Below are 12561 nucleotides of genomic sequence, written 5' to 3' on the forward strand. Positions count from 1 at the left end.
TGTCTAGCCGAGTTATTTGCGTGCTTTCGTCGTCCTTATTATCTAGGGCATCTGTTCTAGTTAGCTTAGGATAATGCTGGTCCCTAAGAGAAGGCTTATTTTAGGGGGTTGTAATTGATTTAGAGGGGGTGGTAGGGCTAGCCCTCTAGGACTAACGATTAGACTTCCGCATGACCCAACCTAACCCGGACCCAACCCGGACCTAACCCGGACTGGGTTGGGTTCTGGGTCGGAGTCTTCGACCTAGTACTGGGTCTGGGGCCCGGTCTGGGGCCCTAAGTTGGGTTACAAACGTTACAAACAAGCTAAGACCTATGACTGTATAAGTTATGAATTTTCGGGCTGTAATATTGAGTATTCTGAGGTACGTTGAAATATCTAACGGCCGTTAGAATTTAACGCTAATCCTGTTTGGGGTCACCGCTCGATTAATTAGGCAGAACTGTGGTGATAATGAAATACTCTAGACTGGACGGGGAGTTGTGTCAGGCGTTACGGCGTTTCCCGGGCGAACATGTTGAATCACTGATCAAATTAGATAGCGTGACATCGGTTGTTATGACAAAGATCTAACCGCACATCAGGTTCTGTGCTTGGACAATTGCTGTCAATTCCGTAACTTGCACTAGTTTACTTCGAGTACCTTAGCACAACTCCGCTTGTTTATTAATGCAATTGGTTCTCTTCGTAAACTAGACCCAAACACGCATACAGTTCCTTGAAGTGACAGATGCCATGCAAATCTGCTTCGAACACTTCAACCAACCACCGCCCAACTAACCAACTCGCTTTTCCCCTTCCTTTTCTCCCCATCTCTCTTTCAGTGAACATCCTCCGGAGCATCGGATGCAGCGTGCCAATTAGTGCGAAGGCTTTATGTGGTCTTTGGCATACTGGGCCAGCGCCGAAGCATCTTTCCCGGCTGAACGCCGCCCCAACCGCCTGATCGCTGTCACTGCGGGCCCAATAGTCTTTGCCCAAGTTAAACTGGCCTCCTCCAAGGCCAATGCCTTGTTCAGCAGACTATCAAGTTCCTTGGATTTCACGACAGAGTTGAGGATATGAGCATCCCGCGCTAGGAAGGTCTCTGAATTTGGGATGGCTGGATCCGCGCGAAGCGAGACAAACAAGCGTACCTCCTCATCGGAGGTGAAGAACTTGCACATCTTCTCGGCATTCTCACCTTTCATGAGCTTCTCCTCTTCCACCTGGAGCTTAGCAACAATTCCCGGGACGTCCGCAACCTTAACATTGGCTTCCACAAGCTTGCGGATGAGAGCAGTGGTGATTTTTTCATAGGTGTTGATCTCCGTTCTCCACCTCATTGCAACATCTGCGGCTGCGCTGTACTGCTTCGAGAATTCCACCAGGGCGCCTTTGGTGGCGTCTTTGAAGGGCACCTAAAACAGGAATGATTAAATTAAGAGCTTGTGAGTGGGAAAAGAGAGAGAAACAGAGAGAAAGAGAAAGAGAAGAGAGAAGGAACATAATCAACTCAAGCTGAGCAATCAGCAGTAACAGTGACAACATACCTTATCCGCCGCCTTCTGCAGCATCTGCGCCAGATCGATATCGTTCATCCCAATTCCCAGTAATGCCATATGCTTTTGAGTTCGCGCCACCGCCTGCTTCTCTTCGATGTCCTCAAAAGTTCGTCGGACAAAGAAGTTGTAGGCAATGCTGTACCTCACAATTACCTTGGAGATGTCCGAGACGTCGCGGTGTTTGGCATCCGTGCCCCTGTGCTTCTCGCAAACTGACGCGACCTCCTGCAGGAGATCCTCGTCAATGCTCTTCATGGTGCCCTTCAGATTGTTCCGTGCCTGGGCCAGGCGCTCGCACCATTGGTAGTACTCGGTGGGATCCCAATCATCAGCAGGTGTCCACTTCTCGGCATCCTTCAACCATCTCTCATACACCGCCTTGGTCATTATGATGATGATGACTATGGATGTAGTGAAGCAGATTGAGAAGAGCTTGGTAGGGGAAAGGGGGTTTCAAAACAATAGATTGAAACAAGAGACACTGGGTGCTGCTTAATTTTTTCATTCTTTTTTGAAGGGACTCGAGTTGATTCTTATATCATTCCTGAGCGAGTTGGGAGTTGCTGCATCACACGCTTTCCGCGCGATATACATATCATCCATCTTCTCTCAGTCATGAGACCCAGTACCATGAGTGCGGGGGAGGCGCATTAATCTCGGGTCTGGCTTATCCCAAATGGAAAGTTAGAGGGTTTTTGAATGGGGAAATAAAAGTCAAAAGGAATCAATTGTAGTGCTCCCTCTATAAAGCCCGGGCTTTTTAGCCTAATTTCCTTCACCGCTATCTGACTTCCCGAACGACTTCTGATTTAGGCAATATACCAGATCTCTAGCCAAATTGAATGGGGTAAAAAGATGGTTGCTTAGAACATGGCCTCAGGATCACAGTTGTTCGAAAAAGAATGACAAATGTGGCTGGCTGTAAGATAAGACAATTCACTACTGTATTACAGATGATAAGAGTCTAAGTCTAACGCATGGGTGGCGTGCTATTTGCGTAAATGTATAGTGTAACTCGAAGCGCTCATGTTGTGTAACGTAAATCCGAGTTCTATTAGTGCGCATGCATTGTAAAAGTCAGACCGCTAATGTTGTGTAACATACTCGAGCGCTATTTGTGCAAATGCATAGTGTAACTCGAAGCACTCATGTTTTGTAATGTAAATCCGAGTGCTGTTAATGTGCATGTATTGTGTGACTCAGACCGCTGATGTTGTCTAACGTAAAATCCACACTTGCATACTGTAAGTGAGGGAGCGGCATGCTATTGATTACCATTGATTGTAATTAGACGTGATAGATCATGCGGCGCGTACACTTACTGTTCTGAAGGATCCTCAGACTGAAATCTTCGCTCAAGCCCCACCAACTTCCTGAGATGTTTATGCCAAGGGGGTTTTATAGGCGCGTCTTCAATAAAACAATTACACTCTCCGTGATCAGAGCGCAATAAATGGTCAGAGAGTACTCCGTAATAACGAGAAGATGACGTCTAGGCCACTACATTTCCGGAAGCGGGCAAAACATGCTGGCAATAGAATGTTATTACGCCCTGTCTTCTCCCAAATTTTACCACATAAATAGCGACAGCGGTACCACTTTTTCCGCACAATACTTAGCATCTCATCGTCCCTATCTTTTCCTCCCCCTTCTACGTCTTCGCATGCTACGGATCCCTGACTAAAGCATTACGCTACCAAATACACCCTTTACCTTCTTTGGACAAGAAAAAGTCTCAGAGGAAAATAGAAAGTCAAGATGCCGGGAACATCGGAAACAGCGAGATACAATCTTAATGGTTGACAGCAAGATGCCTACCAATGGGCACAAGAGAAAGCCGATATGGTTACCAACGAGCTTCGCAGGCCTGTTACGAAGATCGACGTTATGAGTGATGAAGAGTGGAATCGAACTAAGGCGGCGGCGGCAAAGAAGCATGCAGAATAAGAGGCCAGGCTCGAAAAGGAGAGACAGGAGAAGCAGCTAGCAAGGGAACGTCAGGGTAGTGCTGGCATAAAGTGACGTTCACGCTGCTTTTGGCAGAAAACTTTGGGATAAGTGGCTGTAACAAGGGATCTCTATCTATGAATTGTCGTATATCAGAACGAGCAGCAAGTTTGCCACATAGGGTGCGTGGCGGAACGAACCGTACATAGTCAAGCCACTTCTTTTTTCCAGTCTCGCACATGTACATCCACGTTGATTAGAACCCTTCCTCTCACTTCGTTCGTTTCAGGGCACGGGGCTGTATTGTACTGTCTAGTAACGAGAGATACGTTATTGTTATGATACCGTAATTTCTCGTAGAACCTATAGGAATATTCTATACAAACAAACCAAACAAATAGGAATCCTAACAGTCTAGTAAGATCAATCCCTTAACTCACTCGCATATTAGTTACTCGTCACACGTAGCCTTCGCCCACACTCATTTAGCATCCTATAGAAGGCTGCAGTGGCGTTATAGAGAATTAAGTCTAGCTGGCAAACAACATTCTCCGTACCAACTTTGCTGGACTCTGCGGGTTTACCTGCAAGTATAGATATTGCCCGGTTGGTGCCTGCTACTGCACTGCTATGGGGAAGCAGAAGAAGCTTCTAAAAGCCATAGGAGACAAAGGGTATCCTGCAAACGGTGATGCTAATTATGCCGGTTTATGTGATTTCTCGTGCAATTCTGGGTACTTCCCTAAGACGGCGTGTTCTACAACTCTACAACCGAGAGACCAGTATACATCCCTACCAACTCTCCTTTTACACCGCTAGCCTATACTAGCGGCGAGGGGGAGAGGAAGGGGGGGGACCTAGCTGGTCTAAACAGCTTCGCCTATGCATTCGGATTCTATCCCGTTGATTCATGCATATGTTTATCAATAGGGGCTCGGATTGTTCTACCGGACCTAGACAATATTATAGGTGTCCCGGATACTAATAACGGTGACGAGTACTAGCTTATGAAAGGTCTTTGTAACTTCGCTTACAGTAGGGGTTACTGTCCTGCTAGTGCCTATAAACTTTCTTCTAGTGGCGGCGACGACGACGACGATTCTAATACCGTGTAGGTCATCATTGACTCTTTAATTTAGGAGGAAACAAATCCTACGGTTAGCTATAGAGAAGAGTGTGTCTTAGTGCTACCCCCTTACACTCTGCCTACTCTATTAGTTATCACTTTTGATAAAGGCTATAAAACGGTACCCAATATGGCATAGGAAACCCTATTAGTGACAACGCTTCCTAACGGGGAAGTTAAAACTAGTAATAGCATCGTTTGCCGGTGCGAGAAAAAGCAAAAGCTGAGACATTAAGAAGCTACCACACAACAATAAATTGCCAGTCGAATGTTCCTTGAAAGTTTGAATGTCGAGGTGGACAACCTTGCCCTTAAAGATGGTGCATGAAATAACGATACAGTCGACACTCATTGCTTGCTCCCGTAAGAAAATTTGAATCATCAGCATCCTGGTGCCTCCACCGAGACGTCTGCAACAAGATGCGGAAGCTCTCTGCATTGAGTTGATATGATCCGTGATGTAAGTTACCAAATTACTGATTAGATCTTAGATAGCTGAAGCTGCTAAACGTCCAGGATTCTTATGACAGTCTTTTCGTTCTACCTTGCGTCTGATAGTGTTCAAATTCTCTCTTGGCGTTCAATCAAGAAACTCACTTTCTGTGTAATTCTAAATGCTGTAGCTTATTTGCCCGCGCTGTACAGTAGGTTAAGCGCTGTTGATATTAAGAGTCGTTCCTTTTCTTTTTTTTTTTTTTTTTTTTTGGTTTTCATCATTAATTACTGTATGCGCCATCAACTATGCTCATCCCGTACGGGTTTAGCAAACGATGATCCCCGGTTCAAACGCTCGATTTTAGGCTCGATACATCCAGATGACATCGGTCGGGCGAATGCTCCTTTGAATGAATTTACGAAACTAATCAATATATAGACTCAACTTGAAAGAACCGACCGGGATCTTAAAGTAGAACCAGACCTCGGCACAAGTATGAGACAGATCGCGGATTCGTTAGCCTTTAACTCCGCAATAATTTGGAGCTGCCTTGATTAACTCCGTTGCGGAACATGTAATCGGCAGTGTTGCTATGACGAAGTGGATTAACAATGAGCTTAACTGGTAGATCAAGACTCCTCATTCGCCGACCCGTGCAGATTGTTCGAGAGAGAATTCATTCTGACTAGTCGTCCGGACTTACGTCAGTTAACTCCGTCCTAGGCGTGTCAGACTTGCCATCGGTAATTCCAGGTGGAACTATTTTGGGAATAAAGAGGTTCTCGCCCTCACCTTCAACCTGCAGTTTCCTTTCGTCTACGTATTTCATGACTCCTAAGTCTACCACAATTCTCGCTGACAACTACTACAATCTCAAATGGAATACGCACGGTAAGGTTTTCCGCATCCACCTTGATAGCATTGACCCAAGTGCCTTTCAAATATTGCAAAAGATCCAATTGCTGACCTGCGATGACAATATGACACAGGCTGGGGGATTCGGGCCTCAAGGTCTCAAAGGTGATACTGGGTACCATGGGATATGGCGCCCCAGAATGGCAGGGCTGGGTGCTGAATGAAGAAGAATCTCTTCCACTTATTGAACACGCCTACAAGAAAGGCATCAGGACCTGGGATACTGTGAGAAGAGAAATGCGGGAGTAAACACGCGTGCTCTAATAGATTTTTACCAGGCCGATATGTACTCCTACGGCAAATCCGAAGAAATCGTGGGAAAGGCTCTGAAGATATACAACATCCCCCGTTCCCGAGTGGTAATTTTGACCAAATGTTTCTTTGGTGTGGACGATCAGGGGAACTTCCCCCTCCTCTCTCGACCGGGAGACAGAACGCGGGTGACTTCTTGAACCGCGTCGGTCTTTCTCGCAGACACATCTTGGAGGCCGTGGATGCCAGTGTAGAGCGACTGGGAACCTATATTGACGTGCTTCAAATCCACCGACTTGATCGTGAAGTACCACGCGAAGAGATCATGAGGGCACTGAATGACGTAGTTGAGAGCGGCAAGGTTCGATACATTGGCGCTAGTTCGGTATACTTCACCCTCAACAATCTGAACAAGCAAGCACTAATACCTTTCTTTCTTGTAGATGGCCGCTTGGGAATTCCAAACCCTACAAAACATTGCCATTCGCAATGGCTGGCACAAGTTTATCTCCATGCAGAACTACCACAATCTCATTGCCCGTGAAGAGGAACGTGAAATGATCCCCTACTGCCTTGACAGCGGCGTATCTCTTATCCCTTGGTCTCCTGTCGCACGTGGAGCCCTCGCCAGACCTTGGGCTTCTCGCTCTACCTTGCGCGAAAACACCGATGTTGGGCTAAGTATTGTCGTTCGTGCCGGCGAGTCCGAGTCCGACAAAGCTATTATTGACCGTGTGGAAGAATTAGCTGGCAAGAAGGGAATCAGCATGGCACAAGTTGCAATCGCATGGTCATTGAGTCATCCCAGCGAGTACCCTATCGTCGGGCTGAACACTAAGGATCGTATCGATGAGGCTGTTGCGAGTGTCCAGGTCAAGCTGACGCCGGAAGAGATTCAGTACCTTGAAGAACCTTATGTCCCTAAGGCTATCAATCCAGTGGAAAGATAAATTTGTGACGAGTAAAGCCATAGGACTGTGATGCGAATTTGCTCGTATGCCAAATAGCTTACTGGAAATGATCATATCTCATTCGAGCGGCAAGAGGGACGTTCCGAACAAATCAAAAACAAAAACGAAGCAAAAACATACAACAGTAAGGATTCGCTAGTGGTCACCCACCTAACTACTAACTTACCGGCGTGTGGCTTAAGTACGGCTGAGCGGACGGGAAGCCCTGTTCTCCACACCCTGTGGTCGTATGTACTAGAGTTAGTGTGAAAGGGATATGTATCCTTTAATTAAGATAGCCAGTCTAGTGGTATCACCCGGGTGAGCGCCGCTTTCCGGTCGCGCGACCGGGGATGAGAAGGGTGAGTGCGCTATAGACAGGGGGAGAATCCGGGTGAGAATCACCCCCGAGTCGCGTGACCAATGAACTAACCCTCTTAGCTAGGGACTGCGGATAGTCATTGGATGGGATAATCTTTGCGTTAAATATGCATCGTCTGTCAGCTTTGTACCTACTAACCAGTTAACCAAATAGTCTATCTACATTCCCGATGCAAGTCAATTCGCCCGACTCATTTTAAGCCATCTCTATTGATCATATTATGAACCTTTTTCCAAACATGTACGGGCCTAGCAAACCCCTCCTCGTCCCTCTCAACTTTCAGTATCCTCTCAAATCCCTGCGCTTTCAACTCATTCTCAAACGGTGGCCTAATCTGGATCGTCTTATACATCTCTCTCAATTCTTTATTCTTCTTTGAAGCTCTCGCATAATTGCTCATAGGCTGCGGCTCCACGACGAGATAACCCCCCTCATTCAGTATGCTTTGTATGTGCGCAAATAGCGTCAACATCCCGGAGTCTCCGTTGTTGAGATGTATCCACTTGGTCACAGAGAGCAGTAGGACAACATCGAACTTGCCCAGCGCGGTACCCGTGTACGCGGACGCATCCACGAAGTCAAAGTGCTCAAATGTGCATGGCCCGTCCGGGTAAGCCGCCTTCGCCTGCTCGACCAGCCACGGGTCGATATCGACGCCGACTGAGGCGGCCGCGCCGCAGTGCGCTATCGCCTCATAGGTCAGTTTGCCCGCGTTGCAGCCTAGGTCTATGACACGCGCGTTGCGGAGGATATCTGATGGAAGAATAGAAAGGCGCTCGTCCGGAACGGTGGGCGCCCGGAACTTAGCGTAATATTGGTGGTAGTTGCCATGGCGCGCAGCGAGGTGCGTAGCTTTGAAGCGCTCTGCTTTGGAGAGTTCTGTTGTAGTGGGGAGATGGTGATGGCATGCTTCTGCCATACTTGGAGATAGTACGAGCAGAGGCACGTGTTGGTAATGATATTGATTATTTCGAAAGAAAAATCATGATCAAAGATTAAGAGCGTTTCTGGCTTCTCATTGGTGTGGTGGTCTCACCGCTGCGGGTATTCCGCCAAGTGGGCCCCATCAAACTCTTGAATTACAATTTTGTTATTGAGCCTATAATGAACTCATTTGAGGTGCATCTGATCGACTCCCAAATAACCACCAACATAATGCCTCTATGCGAGTGGGGCCAAACTTCCATGGCTAAATATCAATCATTGCGAAAATGGTGTCGCACGTCAAAAGCTTCGCTGTACGATTACAGTCATATCCGTGTAGAGATAATGCATGGAGGAAAGCCAAAAAAACAAGCACTAGACAGGCGATCCTGTCCGATTGAGGCTTCAGCCTTCCCACAGAGTGATCGGGCGATGGTCGGATCCCTTGGATACAAAGGACGTGAACTTTTAACACGTCCTTGGGTTTGCTCGTGATGGTAGTACAATCTGAAGGACAGACAATTATTTATGTAATTCTGCTTGCACCCACTCGTCCTGTTCGAGTTCCATAGCAGAGCTTCGCTTTTCTGGCTCCCATTGTAGCATTTTTCACTAGGCGGAGAAAAATTTCTTTTTCCTCTCCCTCGAGACTAGTCTCTCTTTGCTCGAGCGGGATGTGTTCTCCTACCAATTCTCCGGCGCACAAGTCACCTAGAATAGCAGAAATAGTCAAATTGACACTTTATATAGATAGATAGAGGAAAGATAGATGAATTACTTTCCTGTGAAAAGAACTTTTGGGTCAGATTCCAACGGGCAAGAAACTTGGCGATGGCGGACCGAGTAGGCGTATCATTTCGGCAAGATGAGCCCGACTTCTGTAGGTTTGAAACTCTGGGTCCTGGCCGCTAAACAGCGACTCCCCTTCGAAAAGGTTCCAAATCTGACAACGTAAGCCTAGACACTTTTGTATCAGAAGTATCGGTTTTCTTACCACGCATCCCACGTTCCATATATCAACGCTATATTACCATGGAGCTTGCAAGATCACTTCCGGTGCTCGACAGATATCCTTCTGAATGTCTTCTGAGTGCTCTTCATCACCCATCACGGCCGAGCCAAATCGCAGAGGACAGGCGCTCTTAAGTCTTTAGGCATTCTGAGGTCACGGGAGGTATATATTGTTCTTCCATTTAACTCCTTCCTAGGACAGGGGTTTTGGGGCTCATTGTTTTCAAAATCACTGGAAACGGAATCATCAGAACTGCCGAACATAATGTTATCTGCTTTGATATCTGATATATTGATAAGCAAATGATCGAGCTCAAAACTAGGAAGAGGAAACCGCACCAGTATGGATAATCTTACATTCTGTATGTAGGTAGTCTAATGCAAGAAATAGACGATGAAGTATCACTGCCAAGATTGGTGTAGGTAGTCTCTGTACCGGGTTGCGGAATAGAAAATCCAACACACTCTCCCACAATGGAGGATGCACGAGACATCGATGTTTGTCTTCAGGCCCGCTGACATCAAAGAAGCCCAGCAAAGATCTGACGTACTTGCGGCCTGGATATTTCTGGGGAGTCCCTTCGATACGTTTGTATATCTTCAGCTCGTCGTCCAGTTGCTGCCCCATCGATGTGGACTATATGAAAATCTTGAGAGTGACATAGCGATGATAGCTGTAAATTTTAGTTAGCGAAGGAGTTGTGAGAAGATAATGAAGATGTGAAGATGCCAGTGGTGTCTTCTTACTCCATGTCACATGCGAGCCACAGGGTTGAACTGGGTCCAAATCCCAGTTTTCCCACAACTTGGTACCAGCACTTGAATATTTCCCCTATTCGAGTAGGATAATACCGACCCGAAATATAGCTCGGAATGGTTTCCTCCTCGATTGCCTCGCTCGTTGATAGCTGAATGAAATTCGGATTGGTGAAGTTCAGAGGTGTCCATCTTCGTGCGAGCCGGGGCAAGGACTGAAGAAAAGACGTCAACAATTCCGAAACAAGGGCCAGTTGTGTCTTTTTCTCTTCGCGCTTTTGCAGGGCGTTGTATTAACGTTCGAAATATGGCTGGCGGGCGGGAATATCAGCAATGACGATCTCACACGGAGATCGACAGGTCAGGTAATCGATCACCTTCCACCTTCGAATGCGAGATGTAGAGCCACCAACAATGGCTAGCTCGGCGCTTATGGATTGTTATTTTTAAGATGATGTACCTGAATACTTTTCCATGGCAAGGCTGGAACGACTAGTCAGTACTTTCGACTGCATAGCTAAGCGCTCGGTTCGCACATCATGGACACGTAGCCTTCCACGGCCCACATCAAACTAGGTTATTCCGGTATTTCGGTTGGGGATTTTCACTCGGAAAGTTCACCTCCACTTTGGTGCCTAGCAAGTAGCTAGTTGCTAGATTATCACTACTACCGGGACTTAGTGATCATATAGAAGAGGGGTTTTATATTAAGGTTAAGCGAGTGTATACCGCTTAGTAATAGATGCTCTATATAAGTTAGCTAGTACCTAACTAGTACTAAGTTATCTAATAGAAACCATACGATCCTTACAGATCTCATTGTTCTACTCCATTCGTCATGTGATAGATATAAGTGAGCCTATAATTTATACGATGTGAGTCTTGGTCTTGCCCACGGAGGCATAATGTGTCCACTGATTAGATCTATCCAGTCTCAGGAAGGGAGCAATATTTCCCGAAGTACGATGGCGAAAGGGTGTGAAAGGGGATTATAAGGAGTTTAAGGACGCGATCCTTTCGGGATATCCACAATATGACGTCAGCTTTGCTTACTGTTTCTTTCCGCGTCTTCGGTACTTGTGCAACACTAACAAACACTAACATCAATACCGAGGTCGTACTCAACATGCCATTCAGACAGGCGCTTCAGGGCATTATCGATAAAGCAGACAAGGCTTGGGAAGAAATACGCCATCACGCCCCTCAGCCGGTACCCTCGTACAACAAGCCTCCTCCACCGCCTATTCCAACCTCTAGCAAACCACCACTAGCTTATCAGGAACAGCACTCGCAACCCCAGATCTACTGGCGGCCCAATCTACATCCTCAAGTACCGGTGTCCTCTAACTTTGACCACCAACAGGGTCAACATGGATGGGGCAACAATGAGTCGCAGAATTATATCGACAGCCCGCAAAACTCATTCCATTCAACCCAGGGCGATGCGGTGATCGTGCGCGCTCTGATCAACCACGGGCATCCCGATCCTTCCCAGAAGTTTACCAGCGCCAGACTGTCGAGTCTCCAGACCCTCAGCCGACCACGGGGCTGTCTGTCGGCCAGAATTACGGCGCCGGTGGCCCGAGGTATCTGGCCTGCCTTTTGGCTGCTGCCTAAAGACCCCTTCAAGTGGCCCGAGGATGGCGAAGTTGACATAATGGAAGCATGGAACGGCGATGCTGTCAACCACACTTGTCTGCATTGGGGCCACTTCAACGGCCAGGACTGGAACAAGCATCGCGTTCTCGAAACCCCCATCCCCAACATTAGCTCGCCGGTGGGGGTGAGGTACGATTTTATCTGGGACGAGGACGAAAGAACGGGCAGGGGGCGCTTGGTCTGGTTGATTGATGGCACGCCCATCATGAGGGCAGAGAAACCGCCTGGCACGAGGAAGATGAGTGAGTTCAGAATCCTCATCAACATCGCTGTTGGAGGAAATGTCTGTCAGGGAAATATGCCCAGCGATGGATGCTACGAGACAGTGGTTCGTGAGTTGGCCATGTGGGATGCGCCGCCTGGGGGTTGGAAAGAGTTTGACAGGGTTTGGAGGGATTCCAAAGATGGCAATACCATGTAACGAAGAAAGGAAATTTACATTGCAGAGTAAATCAACTATACCCACATCCCCTACTTTCTACAAGAGGTATCTCTGACTAGGCGAGTGACATGAGTTGTCGCATAGTGGTAGACCGAAATTAATCATTTAAACAAAAATTCAAAGCGATGCATCTTGGCTTGTAGTTAGTTATTCTCGCAGTTCTTGCCTTACGCAGGAATCAATCAATCCATTCATTCTTTTTATATAACTAAGCTAC

General features: G+C 47.1%; 8 protein-coding genes across 8 annotated transcripts; 4 read left to right on the forward strand and 4 right to left on the reverse strand.

Annotated features, from left to right (window-relative positions):
* Positions 1–860: 860 nt before the first annotated feature.
* Positions 861–1931, reverse strand: N7446_011047 (uncharacterized protein; the record flags this gene model as incomplete). Its single annotated transcript, XM_058519790.1, has 2 exons — positions 861–1400; positions 1533–1931. The coding sequence occupies 2 exons, from the start codon at positions 1929–1931 to the stop codon at positions 861–863; spliced, it is 939 nt and encodes a 312-aa protein (XP_058367314.1).
* Positions 1932–4025: 2094 nt separating this feature from the next.
* N7446_011048 (putative alpha-1,3-glucanase/mutanase) lies at positions 4026–4495 on the forward strand (the record flags this gene model as incomplete). Its single annotated transcript, XM_058519791.1, has 2 exons — positions 4026–4197; positions 4239–4495. 2 exons carry the CDS (start codon positions 4026–4028, stop codon positions 4493–4495), a joined length of 429 nt encoding a protein of 142 aa, XP_058367315.1.
* Positions 4496–4498: 3 nt separating this feature from the next.
* Positions 4499–4756, forward strand: N7446_011049 (mutanase; the record flags this gene model as incomplete). Its single annotated transcript, XM_058519792.1, has 2 exons — positions 4499–4602; positions 4660–4756. 2 exons carry the CDS (start codon positions 4499–4501, stop codon positions 4754–4756), a joined length of 201 nt encoding a protein of 66 aa, XP_058367316.1.
* A 1174-nt stretch (positions 4757–5930) lies between these two features.
* N7446_011050 (aldo/keto reductase) lies at positions 5931–7644 on the forward strand (the record flags this gene model as incomplete). Its single annotated transcript, XM_079040922.1, is given in 7 exon segments — positions 5931–5944; positions 6043–6193; positions 6247–6352; positions 6367–6605; positions 6664–7158; positions 7228–7434; positions 7612–7644. The coding sequence occupies 7 exon segments, from the start codon at positions 5931–5933 to the stop codon at positions 7642–7644; spliced, it is 1245 nt and encodes a 414-aa protein (XP_078897045.1).
* A 98-nt stretch (positions 7645–7742) lies between these two features.
* Positions 7743–8471, reverse strand: N7446_011051 (class I SAM-dependent methyltransferase; the record flags this gene model as incomplete). Its single annotated transcript, XM_058519793.1, has 1 exon — positions 7743–8471. The coding sequence occupies one exon, from the start codon at positions 8469–8471 to the stop codon at positions 7743–7745; it is 729 nt and encodes a 242-aa protein (XP_058367317.1).
* A 1112-nt stretch (positions 8472–9583) lies between these two features.
* Positions 9584–10115, reverse strand: N7446_011052 (uncharacterized protein; the record flags this gene model as incomplete). Its single annotated transcript, XM_058519794.1, has 2 exons — positions 9584–9771; positions 9845–10115. The coding sequence occupies 2 exons, from the start codon at positions 10113–10115 to the stop codon at positions 9584–9586; spliced, it is 459 nt and encodes a 152-aa protein (XP_058367318.1).
* A 9-nt stretch (positions 10116–10124) lies between these two features.
* Positions 10125–10518, reverse strand: N7446_011053 (uncharacterized protein; the record flags this gene model as incomplete). Its single annotated transcript, XM_058519795.1, has 2 exons — positions 10340–10518; positions 10125–10319 (listed from the first exon to the last, which is right to left on the reverse strand). Exons 1-2 carry the CDS (start codon positions 10433–10435, stop codon positions 10125–10127), a joined length of 291 nt encoding a protein of 96 aa, XP_058367319.1. The 5' UTR covers positions 10436–10518.
* Positions 10519–11369: 851 nt separating this feature from the next.
* On the forward strand, positions 11370–12323 carry N7446_011054 (glycoside hydrolase family 16 protein; the record flags this gene model as incomplete). Its single annotated transcript, XM_058519796.1, has 1 exon — positions 11370–12323. One exon carries the CDS (start codon positions 11370–11372, stop codon positions 12321–12323), a length of 954 nt encoding a protein of 317 aa, XP_058367320.1.
* Between the last annotated feature and the right edge of the window lie 238 nt (positions 12324–12561).

Source organism: Penicillium canescens, assembly GCF_028828765.1.
Source record: "Penicillium canescens strain IBT 15451 chromosome Unknown utg000008l_segment0_segment0, whole genome shotgun sequence".
Taxonomy (NCBI): domain Eukaryota; kingdom Fungi; phylum Ascomycota; class Eurotiomycetes; order Eurotiales; family Aspergillaceae; genus Penicillium; species Penicillium canescens.